Source organism: Actinia tenebrosa, unplaced genomic scaffold (assembly GCF_029948245.1).
Source record: "Actinia tenebrosa isolate PJP-AT-01 unplaced genomic scaffold, QUT_ActTen_1.0 PGA_scaffold5__44_contigs__length_20552954, whole genome shotgun sequence".
Taxonomy (NCBI): Eukaryota; Metazoa; Cnidaria; class Anthozoa; order Actiniaria; family Actiniidae; genus Actinia; species Actinia tenebrosa.
In genome coordinates this window covers 14,698,663-14,722,485 of record NW_028292582.1, presented here as the reverse complement: position 1 = coordinate 14,722,485, position 23,823 = coordinate 14,698,663, and the positions used below count along the sequence as shown (strand labels likewise).

General features: G+C 36.0%; 3 protein-coding genes across 6 annotated transcripts; all 3 read right to left on the bottom strand.

Moving 5' to 3' along the window:
• Positions 1 to 41: 41 nt before the first annotated feature.
• Positions 42 to 15,991, bottom strand: LOC148906665 (uncharacterized). 2 transcript variants are annotated; one of them, XM_089038517.1, is made up of 7 exons: positions 15,832 to 15,991; positions 2,416 to 2,616; positions 1,697 to 1,837; positions 1,309 to 1,617; positions 1,068 to 1,208; positions 448 to 678; positions 42 to 340 (listed from the first exon to the last, which is right to left on the bottom strand). In XM_089038517.1, exons 1-7 carry the CDS (start codon positions 15,899 to 15,901, stop codon positions 264 to 266), a joined length of 1,170 nt encoding a protein of 389 aa, XP_088894643.1. In that variant the 5' UTR covers positions 15,902 to 15,991; the 3' UTR covers positions 42 to 263. The 2 variants fall into 2 exon arrangements, with proteins under 2 accessions (XP_088894643.1, XP_088894642.1); XM_089038516.1 differs by lacking the exon at positions 15,832 to 15,991 and adding an exon at positions 2,932 to 3,195.
• Positions 9,796 to 15,810, bottom strand: LOC148906666 (uncharacterized). The gene is made up of 7 exons (XM_089038522.1): positions 15,689 to 15,810; positions 15,000 to 15,200; positions 11,690 to 11,830; positions 11,305 to 11,610; positions 11,065 to 11,205; positions 10,521 to 10,703; positions 9,796 to 10,417 (listed from the first exon to the last, which is right to left on the bottom strand). The coding sequence occupies exons 1-7, from the start codon at positions 15,768 to 15,770 to the stop codon at positions 10,344 to 10,346; spliced, it is 1,128 nt and encodes a 375-aa protein (XP_088894648.1). The 5' UTR covers positions 15,771 to 15,810; the 3' UTR covers positions 9,796 to 10,343.
• A 1,576-nt stretch (positions 15,992 to 17,567) lies between the features above and the next one.
• Positions 17,568 to 21,049, bottom strand: LOC148906664 (uncharacterized). 3 transcript variants are annotated; one of them, XM_089038532.1, is made up of 6 exons: positions 21,035 to 21,049; positions 19,979 to 20,119; positions 19,610 to 19,899; positions 19,369 to 19,509; positions 18,986 to 19,168; positions 17,568 to 18,883 (listed from the first exon to the last, which is right to left on the bottom strand). In XM_089038532.1, exons 4-6 carry the CDS (start codon positions 19,466 to 19,468, stop codon positions 18,810 to 18,812), a joined length of 357 nt encoding a protein of 118 aa, XP_088894658.1. In that variant the 5' UTR covers positions 19,469 to 19,509; positions 19,610 to 19,899; positions 19,979 to 20,119; positions 21,035 to 21,049; the 3' UTR covers positions 17,568 to 18,809. The 3 variants fall into 3 exon arrangements, with proteins under 3 accessions (XP_088894658.1, XP_088894657.1, XP_088894656.1); XM_089038531.1 differs by lacking the exon at positions 21,035 to 21,049 and having other exon boundaries at positions 19,979 to 20,220; XM_089038530.1 differs by lacking the exons at positions 19,610 to 19,899; positions 19,979 to 20,119; positions 21,035 to 21,049 and having other exon boundaries at positions 19,369 to 19,588.
• Positions 21,050 to 23,823: the final 2,774 nt, after the last annotated feature.

Here is a 23,823-nt window from a genome sequence, read left to right as displayed (position 1 = left end):
TTTCAAAAGACTAGTATTTCGAGCTAAAAGATCACACAAGCTAAGATCTTTTCCCATTTTATTGTTTTGTTGGAGTACACAAATGAAAACTCAAACATATTCATTTTGTTTACCGATAAAAAAGTAAATTACTGCTAACTGTCTTATATAAAGTACAATGAAGGCATTCAATACAATTCAGCAATAAGTCTAAGAGTGCACACATCCAATGATGGATACTTCCATCCTCAGGCATCACGTGACCTGTTTGAGTAGTCACGTGGTCATAACAGCAACCAAATCAGCAGCAGGTCAAGGAGAATTATGCAAAACGTGAGACTTGCTTTGCCAACTACAGAACCTGAGACGGAAAATCAAGTAAATTTGTAAAAGGGGAAAAAAAAATAAAAGCAGTTGTTAACTTTAACCATGTCACGTGATTATCGATGACAGATTATTAATACTGACCTGGAGGTGGTGTAGTGAGTGGGGATGGGGGATGGGTTTGGAGTAGAGGTTGGGGTTGGACTTTAAAGATCTGACAGTTACTAATATCTTCGGGGGGTCTGGGACTTGTGATGTTCTTGATGCAGCAATAATACTGGCCGGCGTCTTTAGGTTGTACGTCATAGATGGTCAAGGTGTGATCCTTGAAGCCATCCATGTTAGAAAAAACGTACTTTCCTTTGGATGAGTTATCTGATGATAATGAGAGAAAACAATGCGTTATACTTTTTGGAATGAAAAACAAAATGTTTAATTTTTCCATCCAAAACTGTAATAGTATCTATTGAACTACACTTTCTATGCTTCCACAGACGTTTCCGAGAGTTCTTGAAAAAAAGAACTATAAAAATATCTACTTATTCACCCACATCCACCCACCAACCCAATGACGCACCATCCATCCCATCCTATCCCATCCCATCCCATCCCATCCATCCATCAATCCACATCCATCCTTCCATCCCATCTAGCCATCTATACACCAACCTACCCACCATCCATCCATCTCATCTATCCATCCATACTCCAACCCAGCCCCCATTCCTTCTATCCCATCTATTCATCCATTCATCTATTCATACCTTTCGAATCAAAGACCCAGATGTCATCGTTGAGAAGATTTTTTCTTTTCCATTCGGTTACCAGTGGATTTCCCTGAGCAGTGCACACAAGCCGATTCACATTCTTTTCTTCTTTCTTTTCAGGGAAAAATCTAGGCTGAACTAAAGAAATAATTCCAGTAACGATCATGTTGCTGTAAGTTTTTTTTACCGATGTTTTCTACAGCAATGTATCAGTATCCATATGAGTGATTGAACTGACCTCTTACGATAATAGTTTTCGTGATGTTTCTCTTTCTAATTCCTTTCAGCAGGTACTCCAAGTAACAAGAATATGTACCACCCACATCAGCTAGGCTTACGTTCAAAACCAAAGGTTTAATTGATGAGAAATGGGGACGGCAGTAACTTGCGATTACAACCCTTCCATCTTTTGTCCACGTAAACTTGACGATGGTTGTCGACCTTAACGCTCCTTTGTTAGCAACGGTGACATTACAACTGAGTTGAATTCGCTCCCCAAACTTTACTGTTACATCACCAGAGGCGTGAATTTCAGGTATCTCGCTTACTGTGGGTAGAAATGTAACGATCCGTCATGATTTGGTTCTTTCAAGGTTGTGATTCGATGAGAATTGAGAAGTACTTACATTGAATAACAGTGACAGTGAATCCATATTCATGTTGACCACCTCCTGTGTGTCCTTGACATTCATAACTGCCATATCTTGAATCATCATTCATTATGACTTCATTGAAATGCAGAGTCACACGTAACTTTCTTCCGCCATCTAGAAATATCAGAAACAAACCATACCATTTCTGCTCAATAGTTGTCTATCAACTGTTGTTTGAATAAACTCTTGGTATTGGTTCATCAAATCGCAGTTTGGTCTTAAGGTGCGGCACTAGGGCAACAAAATCGCGCAACTATTCATGTTATACTGTTGTGTATAATAAAATATTATTGAGTAAAGAGTATCTACTTAACGCACCAATGATTTTATGTTGCACGCGGAGTGGCAATACCAGCAAAATTCCCTCTGCATTTTCCGATGCAACAGTGTTGCGCACTTTTATTAGTTTTGCGTGATGTAACCACAGTGTGAATGTCGTGTGATGTAGACATATGAAGCATGGTGTTACTTTTACATGCGTTATATACCACAGCGTAGTGTTAGCGATGCGCGACATAACCACAGTGCGGTGTGGTGTCAGTTACTCTTGCGTGATGTAACCACAGTGAGGTGTTGTGTTACTCTCGCGTGATGTTACCACAGTGTGGTGTGGTGCACGGTGTTACTCTTGCGTGATGTAACAGTGTTATGTTACATTTCTTGACACAACAGCTTTCATTAATATCACTAACCCATGGTTTCACTTTGATAATAGATGCGTCCATCAGGTCCTTCATCTCTTATGGGTTCAACGTCACCAAAACGACTCTTCCTCACAAATATTATCTCATCTGGATTGGAAACTGTGTCTTCCACTACACAGGTGACTTGTGTCTTCTCATTTTCAATAGCGTAAACATTATTTGGATAAGGAGCGACTATCTTAGGAGCACCTATAGTTAAGCAAGATAAGAATGATGGTGTTGGTATAAAGCTGTTGTCAGAATTCTATTTTTTACGATATATGTACGGACACGTTTTAAATCATGATAAACTTTTATGAGCAATTAAATATCTGAAATCCGTTCTCGACATTTAAGTAGTAATCCCGATAAGTTCTGTTCAAAAAAATTCTGAGCAAAGGAGCATACATAAATAACCCTTCATTTACAGATCTGACACGCTTATATTCCATAGATAGAGATATTCAGGCTGTTGAAGAGTCGCCTGTGTTATTGCTTTTGGTTATCCATTTGATTAACACTTACCTTGAGCAGACGAATTGAAGTACAACAATAAAAGGACGATAAACCTCTTGGTCATCCGCAGGGATTGATCCATGACTGTGTCTTGTCTGTGTTCTTTCACTAGTATTCACTAGATTCGTGTAATATAATTGTTATTACTAGTCATTTCAGATTGGAAGTGAAGTGCTGCGGATTGATTTATCCTTTTCCTTCATATTGTGTTATGGGAGAGTCAGTATAATGAGATGGTATAGGAAAGGGAAAACGTGTTTCCATGGAAAAGAGTAATACAGCAAGAATGTAAGTTTACATAACAATAAGTGAAATTATAATTGGAATAAAACAAATAAAGTTTATAATTTCAATTGATTTATCTCCCTCGTGAGAGAAAACCGTAAATTATGTTGTTTTACAACCCACAACTATTAATGTTTCTATTTTTCATGGGCTAAATACATTGATATCGTAAAATCATTGAAAAAATAGACCTATAGAGACGTTGGATTGCTTTTTACTTGTACACATTAATATTCAGTAAGTGTTTATTAATTAAATGCAACAGTTTAGTTATATATGCTCTTGACCTGTAAGTGCATGGTTTCAAAAGCATTTACATACATCTTGTAACGCAAAAAGGAAAAGTACCAAATAATGTTAGGCATCTTCAAATGAAGTTTGAAATAGATAAATAAGTTTGAAGGACATTTTTATGAGGCCTCATTTTGTTTGTAGGGAGCCTTATGAAACAGCCTTTCAATACAAAACCCTAAATTCCATTTTGCATACGAATGACAAACTTTACAAAATAGGTTACGTGACCTCAAATAATTGTTCATTCTGTGATATACAACTTGAAACTTTACATCACGTTATGTTTCTTTGTGTGATTGTTAAGAGGTTTTGGGAGGATTTTGAGAGTTATTGGTTCCTGAAAACCAAAGAAAAAAGGAATCTTACATTGCAAGATATTATCTTGGGAGTTGAACAGTCAAAAATGTTTAACTTACAAAATTATCTGTTAATATTAGGAAAGATTTATATATGGGACTGCAGGAAATCTAGGTCAATCCCAAAGTTCAGTGTCTTTAAAAACTTTATGCAAAGGAAATACGAAGTAGAAAAATATGTTGCTATAAGAAACAAGACCTTAGAGCAATTTTATGAAAAATGGTGTTTTAATATATAAATGTTCTAATAGTAGAAAATGTAATAATGGAAATGTAATAATGTAAAAATGTAAAAATGTAAAAATGAAAAACTGGAACCTAGAATAGAAAAAAAAAAAAAAAATTAGATACATCTTGTCACCTTCGTTTAAGGTGGCTGGACCCCCTCACGCTTGACCGCTACCTTCCACTTTTGTCGTCATAACACGTGATTATGATGGAATATTTGTTTTCGTTCAGAAAATAATTCTAGCCTTGCAGAGCGTTCAACACTAAAATGCTTCTTACCACATAATTATATACTAGATGCCTCCATTTGTAGGGATTTTTGAAAAAATCTATCAAGCCAATTATGAGATATTTGAGATTCTTTAAATATAGTGCATAATCTACTTCAAAACTAAACAATGGATTTGATACGGCCGAAATTAATATTTCAGAGCTATATATTCACAAAAGTCATTGCTCATTTAGTTTTACTCTGTATCTAGTTTTAAAAGGAACATTTTGAAGGTAATCGACTTATGCGATTTCGTGAAAACGTATAGTGCATAAGACGGGGTAAACATTTGATGCTCACTTTTCATCGCAGTGTTTTAGTCAATCTTACTAGATCTTCCATTATTCTAAAATTCGCTGATCATTTCTCTCAAAACTACGTCAGGATACAAATTAGAACTTAAACTAATATTATACAAAATTGCAAGACTATTGAACTCATTTAAAGCGATCTAAAGCGAACGAGAAATACAGAAAACATTGATCGTTTCCCAACGATTTGATGCTCTGGGAATTCTATTGTTTACTAATGACCATAACACCAAATTCTTTCGCACCATGCACGGTCTCATCTCGCTTGGCTGCTTTCCGATTTACTCCCGAAGTATGGCTCTTTATTTAAACTCAAAAGTCTTGCTCGCTTCTTTCTTGAAGTTTTTATTTGAGGCATGTTCGCCGATTCTATTCACTCACACTGACGGCAAAGTACATCATGACAAACGTCCCACGCTTGAATAAAAAAAACTGTTTATTACCAAACTTCGGGAGTAAATCGGAAAGCAGCCAAGCGAGATGAGGCCGTGCATGGTACGAAAGAATTTGGTGTTATGGTCATTAGCAAACAATAGAATTCCCAGAGCATCAAATCGTTGGGAAACGATCAATGTTTTCTGTATTTCTCGTTTGCTTTAGATCGCGTTAAATGAGTTCAATGCTCTTGCAATTTTGTGTAATATTAGTTTAAGTTCTAATTTGTATCCTGACGTAGTTTTGAGAGAAATGATCAGCGATTTTTAGAATAATGGAAGATCTAGTAAGATTGACTAGAAAACGGCAATGAAAAGTGAGCATCAAATGTTTAACCCGTCTTATGCATTATACGTTTTCACAAAATCGCATAAGTCGATTACCTTCAAAATGTTCCTTTTACAACTAGATACAGAGTAAAACTAAATGAGCAATGACTTTTGTGAATATATTGCTCTGAAATATTAATTTCGGCCGTATCAAATCCATTGTTTAGTTTTGAAGTAGATTATGCACTATATTTAAAGAATCTCAAATATCTCATAATTGGCTTGATAGATTTTTTCAAAAATCCCTACAAATGGAGGCATCTAGTATATAATTATGTGGTAAGAAGCATTTTAGTGTTGAACGCTCTGCAAGGCTAGAATTATTTTCTGAACGAAAACAAATATTCCATCATAATCACGTGTTATGACGACAAAAGTGGAAGGTAGCGGTCAAGCGTGAGGGGGTCCAGCCACCTTAAGAACTGTCTTGACCAGTAACTTTAATTGATCTGGAAATGCTGAATAAAATAATGAATTATTCAACTTACTGTTAATATTGTTTTGTGTATTTTACTGAATACTGAATACTTTTTAATAAAAGCTGACTGCATCAAAGATCGACTGTGCAGTGGTTGGCACAGGTCCGACTATGATCAAGATTATAGAGTGGGTAAAGTGCATTGTTTCTACTAATGTGCATAGGAATCTATCCATCATAATAAGTAGTATAGGCCGCACCGCACGATCCAGATTTTCGGTGAGGATTTACTAATTTTGGGTGAGGATGGGTGAGGATGACTGAGGAGCGGTGAGGATTTAATTATGTTCTAATACGTCACGCATTACGTGTATCATATGCGGTGGATTTAATTATTTTTATTACTTATTACCATAAAATGACGGGTAGGTATTGTGAAGTTGCCATGACGACCAATTGACGCCATGAGTTTATTGTTTGACAAGTTTGGGCAAGTCTTTTGTTTACCAATCCAATTTATAGAGCGCGGGGATTTTGAATTTTTAACTCCAAAACTCAACCAACCAACCAAGCAGGCAAAACCTAAAAATTTACTTTTGAGAAACTCAATGGCTACGTTATTCCAGTTAGGCTCTCGAGGATATTACGCTACCGTCAATGAATTCAAAAGGCTAATGAAAATAAATGTTTTTTGAAACAATATTATGTGTTGAGCAAATTCATGATAATATCCTTCCATAATTCTTTTAAAAGCAAACACCAAAGTTCAGCAATCAACCAAGCGTAAATCTTCCAAACTCATCAAACTCAAGAAATACTTCGAGTATTTGCTGACTTTTGTATCCAACACAATGCACTTAATGACTCATAAACGATAAACAATAAGACCTACTAAGTTCTTCCTAATTATGCAAAAATCAGCTGAAAATGATTAGTTCTGTTATCTTGTTCTTTATTATATAAACAGCAATCGTTCTATTTCATACTGGACCATAGTACAATGATTCTGAGTTCCCTTGGCATTCAAGCTTATTAATGCTGTCATATCTCTTTTCTTCAATCATTTTTTGTCACGTGATAAACAAGACACGGCATCAAAACAATTTTATGAATGCACAAATCTACAGGAAGCCCATATCTGATTTAGTTATTTAAAAACACAGGAAGCCCATGGCCAATTCGTATATTTCCACAGGCAGCCCATCCGATTTAGTTATTGAAAACACACGAATCTCATGGCCAAGACCATTTGAAATACCAAAATTAATATTTGATTACATAATAATTTTATATTTGCTTATTTTTTCTATGATTGAGAGTCGATGAGAGGTCGATGAGAAGTCGATGTAAGATTACCTCATCTCCTCCTGCTATCAGGCTATCAATAGCTTAGCTATCAGGCTATCAATAGCTTAGCTATCAGGCTATCGATAGCTTAGCTATCAGTCTATCAATAGCTTAGCTATCAGGCTATCGATAGCTTAGCTATCAGGCTATCAGGCTATCAATAGCTTAGCTTCCTGGCTATCAATAGCTCCTCTCCTCCTCTCCTCCTCCTCCTCCTCCTCTCCTCCTCCTCCTCCTCCGAGTCATTAAGTGCATTGTGTTGGATACAAAAGTCAGCAAAAACTCGAAGTATTTCTTGAGTTTGATGAGTTTGGAATATTTACACTTGGTTGATTGCTGAACTTTGGTGTTTGCTTTTAAAAGAATTATATAAAGGTTCAAAACATAGGGCGAGGGCTTTCATTGAAATTCAAGACCGAGGGCGCTGCCGAGAGTCCGAGTTTCAATGAAAGTTTCAATGAAAGTCCGAGTTTGTAGTTTTGAACTGGTCTAATAACCAGCCATGCCCCAATTCTATTGTTTTAATGGAAGACAATTTGTAATTATCAGTTTTTGGATTTGTGAGAGCGTGGCCATTCGATGTCAATGATCTCGATGTTTGTGAGCTTTTGAATAGCTTGTTAATGACCAACATGGAATGTTTAAAAGTTGTGAGAAAATTACATCTAAGATTTTTGGATGCACGAACATGGTTATGCAATCTTGTAACGACGATTTTGAAAATCATGAGAAATAATTCAGTTTGTCGTAGACGTTGGTGTCGCAAGATGTTTGAGCTTGAGGACGAAGACTATGAATTGTTTATTACTCCACAACCTTCTTCGAGCCAAGAATTACCAATCTTTGAAGTGAATGATATAGAAAAACTGCTAGGTGGCGTTGTTGAAATTTAATTTGATTTAGGTCATCGTAGTAGTGCCGTACGAGCATACAAACGCACTTCTACGAATCAAGAAGTAATGGCGTCCCATATCTTGTATGGCTGTGCGGAGGAGAAAACAAAGAAGGCCAAGATGGAAGATCAGAAGCAAGAAGTTCTGAAGTCTCAATCAGATGAGCTGAAGCTGAGACGTTTGGATGAGATCAAAGGGAAGTTCAATATTAACATAATTTTTTTCTGATCAGAGTGCAAGACTACAAAATTAAGAAACCTTGATGAAGTGTTGTTAATTACCAAGTTATGTTTTGTTGTTTAAGTTGATTAAAACTATTTGCATATTGTTATTGTTTTCTTTTTCTTCTTTTTTTTTCTTTTTTTTCTTTTTTTTCCAGTTTCGCGATAACAGCGGAACTGAATTCAAAACCCGGGACAGGTCTTGAATTTCAAATTCAAAACCTGGCCCGGGTTTTGAATTCAGCCCCACTCTCCCCTGCTGATAATCAAAGCCGCCCCCGGCTTTAAGAATGTAGGTCTTACTCTGGGTTTCAAAACCTACATAAAACAATAGAATTAGGGCGTGGCTGGTTATTAAGGAAGGATATTATCATGAATTTGCTCAACACATAATATTGTTTCAAAAAACATTTATTTTCATTAGTCTTTTGAATTCATTGACGGTAGCGTAATATCCTCGAGAGCCTAACTGGAATAACGTAGCCATTGAGTTTCTCAAAAGTAAATTTTTAGGTTTTGCCTGCTTGGTTGGTTGGTTGAGTTTTGGAGTTAAAAATTCAAAATCCCCGCGCTCTATAAATTGGATTGGTAAACAAAAGACTTGCCCAAACTTGTCAAACAATAAACTCATGGCGTCAATTGGTCGTCATGGCAACTTCACAATACCTACCCGTCATTTTATGGTAATAAGTAATAGAAATAATTAAATCCACCGCATATGATACACGTAATGCGTGACGTATTAGAACATAATTAAATCCTCACCGCTCCTCAGCCATCCTCACCCATCCTCACCCAAAATTAGTAAATCCTCAACGAAAATCCGGATCGTGCGGTGCGGCCTATACTACTATAATATTCTGTCATTATTGCTGCAAGTGAAACAGCAGGTTGTGTTGGTGTCAAGGGGAACTTCCACACTTTTCTTGTTGGTGTACTGGCTGGGCTCATGTTGATCTCGTAGACTCACATGACTTATATTTGTAAAGCAATACAGTTAATCAGTAGTCACCCAACAATGAATGTAGACACACTGTTATATGAAGAAACCAAAATGTCAAAGTTTTGATTTCACTTGGACTATTTTGACGATGCCTGTTAAGTATTGACCTGTATGTCGTAACAGAAATGGCGTGACATTACAAACAGATTATTATGATGAGAGTTTTACGCGTTTTTCACCTTTTCAGTAGTATGTGACTAGCAGTTACTAGTTGCTCTACAAGTCTTGTTAAAAGTAGCTAGTGATCATGTTGTTAGTAGGTCAGTGAATGATCCAATATCATTAATAAAACTATACTCGAGACGATATCATGAGTCATCTTGTGGTCTTTGCTTTCACATCACATGCAAATCACCTGTTGAGACAAGATTCCAGGGTCGGTGCGATACTACTGAAATATAGCCCGCCAAGTAACGCTTGCTCACCTGAGCGAGGGATGGTTTTCAAAAGACTAGTATTACGAGCTAAAAGATCACACAAGCTAAGATCTTCTCCCGTTTTATTGTTTTGTTGGAGTACACAAATGAAAACTCAAACATGTTCATTTTGTTTACAGATAAAAAAAAGTAAATTACTGTTAACTATCTTATATAAATTAAATTAGATTAGATTATATTTTACAACCACCACTTCCCATGCGGGGCTCTTCCGTGAGGTTCCCTCCACACGCATTACCACTACATTCTATATTTACAATACACAACACTCAACTCACATATTGCTTTTTACGGAAGGAGAAGCTGGAGATTCCGGATAAAACCTCGTGGCAAGGGAGAGCACAACACGTCAAACAAACTCAACTCAAATAACATCCAGTCTGAGCCGGGGCTCGAACTCGGACCACAGTGGTGAGAGGCGAGCGGTAAACCACTACGTCACCTATGCCACCCTAGTACAATCAAGGCATTTAATACAATTCAGCACTAAGAATAAGAGTGCACTTTATCTTATTGAAAGGAATTACTTTGGTCAAATGATAGATAAACCATCCTCAGGCATCACGTGACCTGGTGGAGTAGTCACGTGACCATTACAGCAACCAATTCAGCAGCAGTTCGAGGAGAATGACGGGAAACATGAGACTTGCTTTGCCAACTACAGAACCTGAGACGTAAAACCAAGTAAATTTGTAAAAGGGAAATAGTGATAAAAGCAGTTGTCAACTTTAACCATGTCACGTGATTATCGATGACAGACTGATACTGACCTGGAGGTTGGACGTCAAAGATCTGACAGTTACTGATATCTTCTGGGGGTCTGGGACTTGTGATGTTCTTGATGCAGCAATAATACTGGCCGGCGTCTTTAGGTTGTACGTCATAGATGGTCAAGGTGTGATCCTTGAAGCCATCCATGTTAGAAAAAACGTACTTTCCTTTGGATGAGTTATCTGATAATAACGAGAGAATACGATGCGTTGTACTCTTTGGAATGAAAATCAAAATGTTTGATTTTTCCATCCAAAACCGTAATAGTATCTATGGAACTACACTTTCTATGGTTCCACAGACGTTTCCGAGAGTTCTTGATCAAAAAAAGCTGAACTATTAAAATATCTACTTATTCACCCACGCATCCACCCACCAACCCACTGACGCACCATCCATCCCATCCTATCCTATCCTATCCCATCCCATCCATCCATCCATCCATCCATCCACATCCATCCATCCATCTCATCTATCCATCCATACTCCAACCCAACCCCCATTCCTTCTATCCCATCTGTCCATCCATTCATCTATTCATACCTTTCGTATCAAAGACCCAGATGTCATCGTTGAACAGATTTTTTCTTTTCCATTCGGTCACCAGTGGATTTCCCTGAGCAGTGCACACAAGCCGAATCACATTCTTTTCTTCTTTCTTTTCAGTGAAAAATCTAGGCTGAACTATAGAAATAATTCCAGTAACGATCATGTTGCTGTAAGATTTTATAACGATGTTTTCTACAGCAATGTATCAGTATCCATATGAGTAATTGAACTGACCTCTTACGATAATAGTTTTCGTGATGTTTCTCTTTCTAATTCCTCTCAGCAGGTACTCCAAGTAACAAGAATATGTACCACCCACATCAGCTAGGCTTACGTTCAAAACCAAAGGTTTAATTGATGAGAAATGGGGACGGCAATAACTTGCGATTACAACCCTTCCATCTTTTGCCCAGGTAAACTTGCCGATGGTTGTCATTAACGGGCCTTTTTTTTTAAAGGTGACATTACAGCTCAGTTGAATTCGCTCCCCAAACTTTGCTGTTATATTACCAGAGGCATGAACTTCAGGGATCTCGCTTACTGTGGGTAGAAATGTAACGATCCGTCATGATTTGGTTCTTGCCAGGTTGTGATTCGATGAGAATTGAGAAGTACTTACATTGAATAACAGTGACAGTGAATCCATATTCATGTTGACTACCTCCTGTGCGTCCTTGGCATTCATAACCACCATTTCTTGTATCATCATTCATTATGACTTCATTGAAATGCAGAGTCACACGTAGCTTTCTTCCGCCATCTAGAAATATCAGAAACAAACGATGTACATAAAACCATTAAGAAATGTAATTCAAAACTGGAGCTCGTTAGGAAAGTTAAACTGCCCTGTCTAAAAAGCACTTGCTACTATCATATAACACACTAGTTTGGCCCACTCTAAAATATTGTAAACTTTAGAATGGTGTAGTGGTTAACACATCGGAGAAGAATACCGAAGACGTGTGTTCGATTCCCGGCAAGGGAATTTGATATTTCTCTCTTATTCTCTTAAGAATATGTATTGATGCTTCTTGACTTATTGTGCAATTCTCGGTTTCTTACACTATTATTAGTTAAGCTTAACTTTTTTTAGATTAGTGTAGATAAATTGGTTGGGGTACCTAATATAGCTGTATATGGAAACACTGTAGATATAGCAATTCAATAGAAATACAAATCCTTAGATATAGTTAAGTAGATAGGTGTACGGTTTTAGAGCTAAAATATGTATAGATTAGAATAAACGTTTTTGAATAATTTTGTAAAATTTTTATTGTGTGTATATATATATATATATATATATATATATATATACACTCGATTGAAGAAAGGTTGTAGTATACATTTATACAAATACCTAATTTATTCAGTATATTTAATGATATGCAAAACAGAAAACTCGCTTTATTTATTATTTGTTTCATTCAATAAACGTCAAAATATTTTATTCTTGTATTTTACATCCTACAGATTACAAATAGATTGGTTTTGAGGGTTAAAAAAGTAAAATTGCAATATGCATCTCATTAGGTATTTGTATAAATGTATATATGTATAAACTTTCTGCAATCGAGTGTGTATATATATATATATATATATATATATATACACTTATATATACACTATAATCTTGCAAGATATCAAATGAGATGCAGAACGTAAAACATGCTTACATACGGTTGCTTAGCCACTACATTTTGTGGAAAATACTTTTTTTAACTTGACTTTGTTCACTATGTATGTCTTTGATACAATAGAAGATAAGGAAGATCAAATAAGTTAATATTTAAGTTTTGCATCTCATTTGATATCTTGCATCTCATTAGATATATGTATAAACATATACTACAACCTTTTTGCAATCAAGTGTATATATATATACACTTGATTGCAGAAAGGTTGTAGTATACATTTATACAAATACCTAATTTATTCAGTATAATTAATGATATGCATAACAGAAAACTCGCTTTATTTATTATTTGTTTCATTCAATGAACGTCAAAATATTTTATTCTTGCGTTTTACATCCTACAGACTATAAATCAATTGGTTTTGAGGGTTAGAAAAGTAAAATAGCAATATGCATCTCATTAGGTATTTGTATAAATGTATAAATGTATACTACAACGTTTCTGCAATCGAGTGTATATATATATATATATATATATATACAGCGATATGCAGAAATTCTGATCCAATCAAGTATATAGTATATAACTATATCGGGTGCATTATGGGTAATGGACTCGCGGGATTCAAAGCGGGATTCAAAGTACCAAAGCGTTGGCTGGCATTTGGTTAAGATAAGTTACCTTTCAAAACAAACTCCGTTTGTTCCAACCAGAAAAAGAATTTTCACCCTCCTAGGACTCGACAGTCGGCGTTATTTTGAATATAAACCGCTGTTTATTTTAAGCAATTTTGATTAATAGAAACGGCTTTAAATGCAATGATGATTAATATTCAAACTTTCACTCTCGTGAGTGAACTTGTTTTGCATAAAACTGCAAACTAAGCTTTTAATAGCTTGAGCCTAAAGAGAGAGAGAGAGAGAAAAATAAAAGAAAAAATAACCATTAAAAAATCACTAAGTTATCAGAGGAGAAGTGGAAGAATAAGTAAGAATAACCTCTAGAAATTAGATTATCTAGAAATTATATTCAGCCTGTTCTTCAACTGAGATTTGACTGAGTTGACGCTCAATAACAATAACACGGTAGACTACGAATAAAGCAAAATATTCTATCCAGAGTAGCTCATGAACAATTTTTGTACCACTTTTGTCATAAGTCATATTACCAGAAGTTTTGGTTTTGCTGTCCTCGCAGTGATTGATTGTTTTAGAAGGGCGCATATAGATAAGCGAAGAACGAGTTCAGAATTGAGCTCAGCTCAACCGAAACTTCCAAGAAGAGCGATTTCAGAACTGATTTTAAACTCAATCAATTGCAAAACTTCCAATGTTTCATTTCACATCAATAAAACCGTTTACAAAATGACATTTTTTCTAATAGTGTAGAGGTATTAAAAAGTGAACACATAGTTCCCGACTCTTGACTTTAGCGCTGTTCATAAACAACACTTGGTAGGCCAACCAACGTTTTGGTACTTAGCTTTGAATCCCGCGGGTCTATTATCCATAATGCACCCGATATAGTTATACTATATACTTGGTAGGATCAGAATTTCTGCATATCGCTGTATTTATATATATATATATATATATATATATATATATATATATATATATATATATATAATTTAGTCTATATGGGCCTAATTGGAAATAAGCTCACTGCTTTATTAGTTCACCCAATAAAGATGATTATTATTATTACAATCCACTCTCTGCTCAGTACTTTTATGTCTATCAACTGTTGTTTAAATTTAAATAAAGGACAAGACTATGATTACACCCTTGCTCGTGGTATAGGTTCATCAAATCGTAGTGTGTTCTTAAGGTGCGGCACTAGGGCAACAAAATCGCACAACTATTCACGCTACACTGTTGTGTACAACAAAATATTATTGAGTAAAGAGTATCTACTTAACACACCAATGATAATATGTTGCACGCGGAGTGGCAATACCAGCAAAATTTGCTCTGCATTTTCCGATGCAACAGTGTTGCGCACTTTTATTAGTTTTGCGTGATGTAACCACAGTGTGAATGTCGTGTGATTTAGACATATGAAGCATGGGGTTACTTTTACATGCGCGATATACCACAGTGTGGTGTTGGCGATGCTCGACGTAACCACAGTGCGGTGTGGTGTTACTTTCGCGTGATGTAACCACAGTGCGGTGTGGTGTTACTCTCGCGTGATGTAACCACAGTGTGGTGTGGTGCACGGTGTTACTCTTGCGTGATGTAACAGTGTGATATTACATTTGTTGACACGACAGCTTTCATTAATATCACTAACCCAAGGTTTCATTTTGATAATAGATGCGTCCATCAGGTCCTTCATCTCTTATGAGTTCAACGTCACCAAAACGACTCTTCCTTACAAATATTATCTCATCTGGATTGGAAACTGTGTCTTCCACTACACAGGTAACTTGTGTCTTCTCATTTTCAATAGCGTACAGATTATCTGGATAAGGAGCGACTATTCTAGGAGCACCTATAGTTAAGCAAGATAAGAATGATGGTGTTGGTATAAAGCTGTTGTAATAATAATCATTTTCTTTTGGTTTGTGGGCTACCGATATTCTCGACGTTTAGTAATCGCGATAAGTTCTCTATTTCTGAGCAAACGAACATACATAAATAACCCTTCATTACCTATACTTGCTCCAGACAGACAGATATAGTTATAATAAAAACACCAAAAAAAATAGGCTAGAAAAGACGTCAACATTGAGTCAACGTATATCTACATACAGTGCCCTGGATAGGAACGAAAAACAAATAAACCCTGTTTTTGGATTACAGTATTTGGTGATTTTCCTGGTACAGGCATTAGCTTAATCGTGGTTGTATGTGAATTGAAAAGACCAATAGCATGCATTCGCTTTATTATTTCCATTTTGTAGGCATTTATCTTTTGACATTCCATATGCAGTATTGTTTCTGCCTGGTATAAAGTGATGTTCTATAATGAACACAAACCTGAAACGATCTCAGTCAGTGTTGAATAGGGATCTCGATCCTTTACAGATCTGACACGCATATACTCAATAGATAGAGACATTCAGGCTGTTGAAGAGTCGCCTGTGTTATTGCTTTTGGTTATCCATTTGATTAACAGTTACCTTGAGCAGAAGAATTGAAGTACAACAATAAAAGGACGACAAAACTTTTGGTGATCCACAGGGATTCCATGGCTGTGTCTTTCTTCCACTAGTATTCACTAGATTCGTCAGTTCAGCTTGCTTACAGATGTTTTGTTTTTGGTGGCAGAACAATAGCTCGCTGATGACATATGCGTGAGACGTCATCTCCAAAATGGTGGAATATCATAACTCATTACTAGTCATTTCAGATTGAAAGTGAAGTGCTGCGGATTGATTTATCCTTTTCCTTCATATTGTGTTATGGGAGAGTCAATATAGTAAGATGGTATTGGAAAGGGAAAACTTGTTTCCATGGAAAAAATTAATAAACAGCAAGTTTATGTCATATCTTCAATAGTAAAATGTTTATATAACAATAAGTGAAATTATAATTGGAATAAAACAAATAAAGTTTATAATTTCAATTGATTTATCTCCCTCGTGAGAGAATACAGTAAATTATGTTGTTTTACAACCCACAACTATTAATGTTTCTATTTTTCATGGGCTAAATAAATTGATATCGTAAAATCATCGAAAAAATAGACCTATAGAGCCGTTGGATTGCTTTTTACTTGTACACATTAATATTCAGTAAGTGTTTATTAATTAAAAGCAACAGTTTAGTTATATATGCTCTTGACCTGTAAGTGCATGGTTTCAAAAGCATTTAGATACATCTTGTAACGCAAAAAGGAAAAGTACCAAATAACGTTAGGCATCTTCAAATGAAGTTTGAAATAGATAATATAAGTTTGAAGGACATTTTTATGAGGCCTCATTGTGTTTGTAGGGAGCCTTATGAAAAAGCCTAAATTCCATTTTATAAACGAATGACAAACTTTACAAAATAGGTTACGTGACCTCAAATAATTGTTCATTCTGTTATATACAAGTCGAAACTTTACATCACGTTATGTTTCTTTGTGTGTTTGTTAAGAGGTTTTGGGAGGATTTTGGGAGTTATTGGTTCCTGAAAACCAAAGAAAAAAGAAATCTTAAATTGCAAGATATTATCTTGGGAGTTGAACTGTCAAAAATGTTTAACTTACAAAATTATCTGTTAATATTAGGAAAGATTTATATATGGGACTGCAGGAAATTAAGGTCAATCACAAAGTTTAGTGTCTTTAAAAACTTTATGCAAAGGAAATACGAAGTAGAAAAATATGTTGCTATAAAAAACCAGACCTTAGAGCAATTTTATGAAAAATGGCGTTTTAATATATAAATGTTCTAATAGTAGAAAATGTAATAATGGAAATGTAATAATGTAAAAATGTAAAAATGTAAAAATGTAAAAATGTAAAAATGTAAAAATGTAAAAATGTAAAAATGTAAAAATGTAAAAATGTAAAAATGTAAAAATGTAAAAATGTAAAAATGTAAAAATGTAAAAATGTAAAAATGTAAAAATGTAAAAATGTAATAAATAAATGAATAAATAAATAAATAAAAAACTGGAACCTAGAATAAGAAGTTAAAAAAAAATTTAGATACATCTTGTCACCTTCGTTTAGGAATCTATAATATTCTGTCATTATTGCAAGAACTGTCTTGACCTGTAACTTTAATTTATCTGGAAATGCTGAATAAAATAATGAATTATTCAACTAAATATTAATATTGTTTTGTGTATTTTACTGAATACTGAATACTTTCAATAAAAGCTGACTGTATCAAAGATCGACTGTGCAGTGGTTGACACAGGTCCAACTATAATCAAGATCATAGAGTGGGTAAGGTGCATTGTTTCTAGTAATGTGCATAGGAATCTATCCATCATAATATTCTGTCATTATTGCTGCAAGTGAAACAGGTTGTGTTGGTGTCATGGTGAACTTCCACACTGTTTTTGTTGGTGTACTGGCTGTGCTCATGTTGATCTTGTAGACTCACATGACTTATATTTGTAAAGCAATACAGTTAATCAGTAGTCACGCAACAATGAATGTAGACCACACTCTTATATGAAGAAACCAAAATGTCAAAGTTTTGATTTTTTTTGGACTATTTTGACGACGCCTGTTAAGTATTGACCTGTATGTCGTAACAGAAAACGCGTGACATTACAAATAGATTATTATGAAGAGAGGTTTACGCGTTTTTCACAACCTTTTCAGTAGTATGTGACTATCAGTTACTAGTTAATCTACAAGTCTTGTTAAAAGTAGCTAGTGATCATGTTGTTAGTAGGTCAGTGAATGATCCAATATCATTAATAAAACTATACTCGAAACTATATCATCAGTCATCTTGTGGTCTTTGCTTTCACATCACATGCAAATCACCTGTTGAGACAAGATTCCTGGGTCGGTGCGATACTACTGAAATATAGCCCGCCAAGTAACGCTTGCTCACCTGAGAAGGGACGGTTTTCAAAAGACTAGTATTACGAGCTAAAAGATCACACAAGCTAAGATCTTCTCCCGTTTTATTGTTTTGTTGGAGTACACAAATGAAAACTCAAACATGTTCATTTTGTTTACAGAATAAAGTAAGATAAAACAGTAAATTACTGTTAACTATCTTATATAAAGTAAATTAGATTAGATTATATTTTACAACCACCACTCCCCATGCGGGGCTCTTCCGTTAGGTTCCCTCCACACGCACCACCACTACATTCTATATCATTTTACAATATACAACACTCAACTCACATATTGCTTTTTACGTAGGGAAGAAACTGGAGATCCCGAAGAAAACCCTCGTGGCAAGGGAGAGAACAACACAACAAACAAACTCAACTCACATAAGACCCAGTCTGAGCCATGGCTCGAACTCGGACCACAGTGGTGAGAGGCTACCCATGCTACCCTAGTACAATCAAGGAATACAATTCAGCACTAAGAACAAGAGTGCACTTTATCTTATTGACAAGGAATTACTTTGGTCAAATGATAGATAAACCATCCTCAGGCATCACGTGACCTGGTGGAGTAGTCACGTGACCATTACAGCAACCAAATCAGCAGCAGTTCGAGGAGAATGATGGAAAACGTGAGACTTGCTTTACCAACTACAGAAACTGAGATGAAAACCAAGTAAATTTGTAAAAGTGATATAGTGATAAAAGCAGTTGTCAACTTTAACCATGTCACGTGATTATCGATGACAGACTGATACTGACCTGGAGGTTGAACGTCAAAGATCTGACAGTTACTAATATCTTCGGGGGGTCTAGGACTTGTGATGTTCTTGATGCAGCAATAATACTGGCCGGCGTCTTTAGGTTGTACGTCATAGATGGTCAAGGTGTGATCCTTGAAGCCATCCATGTTAGAAAAAACGTACTTTCCTTTGGATGAGTTATCTGATAATAACGAGAGAAGACAATACGTTATACTCTTTGGAATGAAAAACAAAATGTTTGATTCTGTTTTACATCCACAACCGTAATAGTATCTATCGAGCTACAGGTCCGTCCGTCCGTCCGTCCGTCCCATCTATCCATACTCCAATCCACTCCCCATCTCTTCTATCCCATCTATTCATCCATTCATCTATTCATACCTTTAGTATGAATGACCGAGATGCCATCGTTGAGCAGGCTTTTTCTTTTCCATTCGGTCACCAGTGGATTTCCCTGAGCAGTGCACACAAGCCGCTTCATATTCTTTTCTTCTTTCTTTTCAGGGAAAAATCTAGGCTGAACTAAAGAAATAATTCCAGTAACGATCATGTTGCTGTAAGTTTTTTATACCGATGTTTTCTACAGCAATGTATCAGTACCCATATGAGTAATTGAACTGACCTCTTACGATTATATTTTTCGTGATGTTTCTCTTTCTAATTCCTCTCAGCAGGTACTCCACTCCACCCACATCAGCTAGGCTTACGTTCAAAAAAAAAAAGGTCTAATTGATGAGAAATGGTGACAATAACTTGCGATTACAACCCTTCCATCTTTTGCCTAGGTAAACTTGCCGATGGTTGTCATTAACGGGCCTTTTTTATTAAAGGTGACATTACAGCTGAGTTGAATTCGCTCCCCAAACTTTGCTGTTACATTACCAGAGGCGTGAACTATAGGAAACTCGCTTCCTGTGGGTAGAAATGTAACGATCCGTCATGATTTGGTTCTTGCCAGGTTGTGATTCGATGAGAATTGAGAAGTACTTACTCTCAATAACAGTGACAGTGAATCCATATTCATGTTGACTACCTCCTCTGCGTCCTTGGCATTCATAACGGCCATTTCTTGAATCATCATTCATTATGACTTTATTGAAATGCAGAGTCACACGCAGATTTCTTCCGCTATCTAGAAATATCAGAAACAAACCATACTCTCTCTGCTCAGTACTTTTATGTCTATCAACTGTTGTTTGAATAAACTCTTGGTATTGGTTCTTCAAATCGCAGTGCTGTCTTAAGGTGCGGCACTAGGGCAACAAAATCGCGCAACTATTCACGTTACACTGTTGTGTATAATAAAATATTATTGAGTAAAGAGTATCTACTTAGCGCACCAATGATAATATGTTGCACGCGGAGTGGCAATACCAGCAAAATTTGCTCTGCATTTTCCGATGCAACAGTGTTGCGCACTTTTATTAGTTTTGCGTGATGTAACCACAGTGTGAATGTCGTGTGATTTAGACATATAAAGCATGGCGTTACTTTTACATGCGTGATATACCACAGTGTGAACAGGATGAAATGGCGCATTTAAATGACTTTAAGAGAACCTTAAAGTTACTTAAATCTGCATATGAGCTTTAATGCTAAACTTAAATCTCCTTAAAGACTAACATAGGAAAAAGTTAGCTTTAAGTGACATTTAGTTAATCTTTACAGAAAGGTGATATAAGTGAATTTAATATGCAGAACAAAGAGATTTAACAGCGTTTAAATGCACGATTAAAGTATATCTAAAGACCTATATACATTACTTTAACTTTAAGGGTACGCAGTAAAGCCTATCTTATCTGTCACTAAGATCCTCTACTCTAGGTACTCGGGATACGCATCCGTGAGATATGTTTGAACTTGAAGATGACCTTAAAATTTAATTAAATATGTTATCAAATAAGTTGTGCTCAGTTTAGTTTGATGTCTATAGGCCAGGGAAAGCGACAACTGAAACATTTATCGCATGCCGTTAATCCTAAATAAGGTAGCATAGTACAGTGAAGCAAGAGCTTAATATCTGCAATAATATGACTTAGATATTTACCTTACATTTTCGAAAATCTACTGCTGGGTCGAAGAAAGCTTGCTTATAATGTAATCTTCTGTCAAGGCAAGCCGGGTTTCAACTTCTGTATTCTGTGGCTACGTTGGATTTCGAAACCTCCTCGTTTACATCCCTTATATTAAAAAATATACCTTTTGAATTCTTCTTCATAAACTTGGACTTGTTTTAAATCGAAGACAGCACATCTTAATTCTCGAAACCTATTGTCAGCAAGCCCTATAAAGTTCTCGCACAATATGCTGCTAAGAACCCGCGAATTCGGAGTTCAGCAGCTTGATTACGAAAAGAAAAGATCGCTGTTCCACGAATAGAACTTTTCAATGTCCAATCAATGTCTTTGAATAACGCGAAGACAGAAAAAAGCAGCATTTTGCCGTAGTTTGGGACGGCTTCTAATCCAAACAAGATACATGTTTGGCGGGAAATGAAGTTCGCGCGTATTGTTGTGGCTTATCGGATTTCATTTTCTTTACTTTGATCACGAGCACAATGCATGGCTTCACTATTCTGCTTATATGATTGGCTAAGAAATCCAATACTTCTAGATTCAAAATCTAAATGCGCGCTTTCCAAAGTGCGTTACAATAGTCCGCCAACAAATACTGAATGCACAACCTACTCAAAGCACTACTTTAAAGATTTACTTTCGCTAGAATGAAGATTGAAGATAATCAACACACGGGGAGTAATATTTAGTACATCATGCCTGCACAACTGTAAACTAAAGCCGGCGATGTTGTCATAATCACGACATGATAGACAAAACCGTTTCATCCCTGAAGGTATTACGTTATGCGGCTGATGAATGGAGAGCATAAGAACAAGAAGAAAAGCCCGTGGAGAAACTTTATTTGCTTGCTTTGACCTCAGTGAACGACGGACAGAACTAGAGAAGAGGCCAAGATGATACATAATATGAAGAATATACTACGATGAAAAGTACACTACAAACAAGAAGCTCTCAAGACCAATTCAATAATCCAAGAAGAATTGAACACTTACGATATATCGGCTTTCCGTAAAACCAACTGCTTATACTGCCTATGACAAAGCCAAGATAACTGAGCTAGAGGGACTAAATGCAGCCAAATGTGAACCGCATCAATGAAACTATATAAATGTAACATCAGTTGAAGAAAAGTGTAAAGCAAGTAGCGAGTAAAGACAATAATTCGTCATAATTGTATTGATTAATGAAGTGAAATAAAGATAGGCTTAAATGTTCTGTAAGACCAAATAAAAGTTCATTATTTATTGAATTATTAGCATGATTAAATTCAACGTAAAGACCATGAAACCTGCAAAACATTGGTGTTTAATCCTGTATTTAAAGGCTACTTAAATTCACATTTAATGATGCTTTATAATGTATTAAAGACTACAAAACCAACCTTTCAGTAAACTTTAAGTGCGCAGATTAAACGTCATTAAACCTAGATATACGTCAATTTAGGTCAATTTAAAAAGCCTCACAAAACACGGCATGTCCTAGAACCTGGACTGGACTCTGGACTGGACTCTGGACTGGACTCTGTGCTTTCCATCTTAGACTAGACTCCTAGTTCTCTTCTCTTCGATACTTATACACATTTAAGGCTATATCATTTATTTTCGGCAATGTTCGGTGTGTGTGTGTGTGTGTGTGTGTGTGTGTGTGTGTGTGTGTGTGTGTGTGTGTGTGTGTGTGTGTGTGTGGCCGGAAGCGAAAATCTCAAGTGACATGGCTGGGAATTATAAGTTGTCAATCCTGACAGTTTGCTGTTTATTCATGACTCCCATGTTATCAGAGCCCAAAAGCACAGAAATTCCTGCTCCTTTCTTGACATAATATATTAGAAAAAAAGTTTTACTAAATTTAAAGTGGGGGTTTCTACATGTTTCTACGAAAAAACCGCTGAAGATTGATTGACAGATAACCGAGGCAAAGAGAGCTACAAAACTAGCTAAAATTTATCGAAAAAAAACAAAAACAAAAACAGATAAAGAAAGGTCTATCTTAAGGTATCAGGATACCTTAAGATAGCCGCTTTGCGCGGAAGCCGAATTTCGCGCTGTCTTTTCAACATTATTCTATAAAAGCTAGATAAACGTAGGTTTCGAAAATATATTTTAAGCCGTTCTTGAGCAGAAAAAAATTATAATGCTCAAAGTCGAATCCTACCTATCATCGATGGGCATGTTCCAACAGGATCAGAATTTCCGCCATGACCACAAAAAACACATCAGCATACTCTGATGAGCTTCAAGACGGTGTCTCAGATTTTTGATAGCTTTTTTAGAACGAGCGCAAACACGCGTCAAACTGTCAGGATTGACAACTTGACTCCCAGCCATGTCACTTGAGATTTTCACTTCCGGCCACACACACACACACACACACAAAGAATATTGCCGAAAATAAATGATATAATCTTAAACGTGTATAAGTATTGAAGAGAATTAATGATGAAAAGATGTTTAATTTTCATGTAAAACTGGAATTTTAGTCCAAGATGAAAAGTCCAGAGTCCAGTCCAGAGTCCAGTCCAGAGTCCAGTCCAGAGTCCAGTCCAGAGTCCAGTCCAGAGTCCAGTCCAGACTCCAGTCCAGGTTCTAGGACACGCCCACAAAAAACTTCATTAAAGGGATTTAAGGTGTTTCGATACCGTTTCGTGATCACCAAACAGAACTTTTTCAATCGTCGCGTTGACAATGTTCTGTTTGCTGGATCATTTTAGAATTTATACCAGTTGTTGCTCTCGGTTTGAAGTTTGTACTAATGTATATTT

Coding starts and splice junctions, on each gene's coding strand:
- LOC148906666 (XM_089038522.1), bottom strand. CDS start 15,770: ATGTCTCTATCTATTGAGTATATGCGTGTCAGATCTGTAAAGGATCGA. Junction 11,831..14,999: donor TTATCAAAATGAAACCTTGG/GTTAGTGATATT, acceptor TGATATTTCTAG/ATGGCGGAAGAAAGCTACGT. Junction 11,206..11,304: donor GAAAACTATTATCGTAAGAG/GTCAGTTCAATT, acceptor TTATTTCTATAG/TTCAGCCTAGATTTTTCACT.
- LOC148906665 (XM_089038516.1), bottom strand. CDS start 3,004: ATGGATCAATCCCTGCGGATGACCAAGAGGTTTATCGTCCTTTTATTG. Junction 679..1,067: donor CTGGGTCTTTGATTCGAAAG/GTATGAATAGAT, acceptor CATTATCATCAG/ATAACTCATCCAAAGGAAAG. Junction 341..447: donor ACTCACTACACCACCTCCAG/GTCAGTATTAAT, acceptor TTTCCGTCTCAG/GTTCTGTAGTTGGCAAAGCA.
- LOC148906664 (XM_089038530.1), bottom strand. CDS start 19,537: ATGATCGTTACTGGAATTATTTCTTTAGTTCAGCCTAGATTTTTCCCT. Junction 19,169..19,368: donor CTCGGTCATTCATACTAAAG/GTATGAATAGAT, acceptor CGTTATTATCAG/ATAACTCATCCAAAGGAAAG. Junction 18,884..18,985: donor CTTTGACGTTCAACCTCCAG/GTCAGTATCAGT, acceptor TTTTCATCTCAG/TTTCTGTAGTTGGTAAAGCA.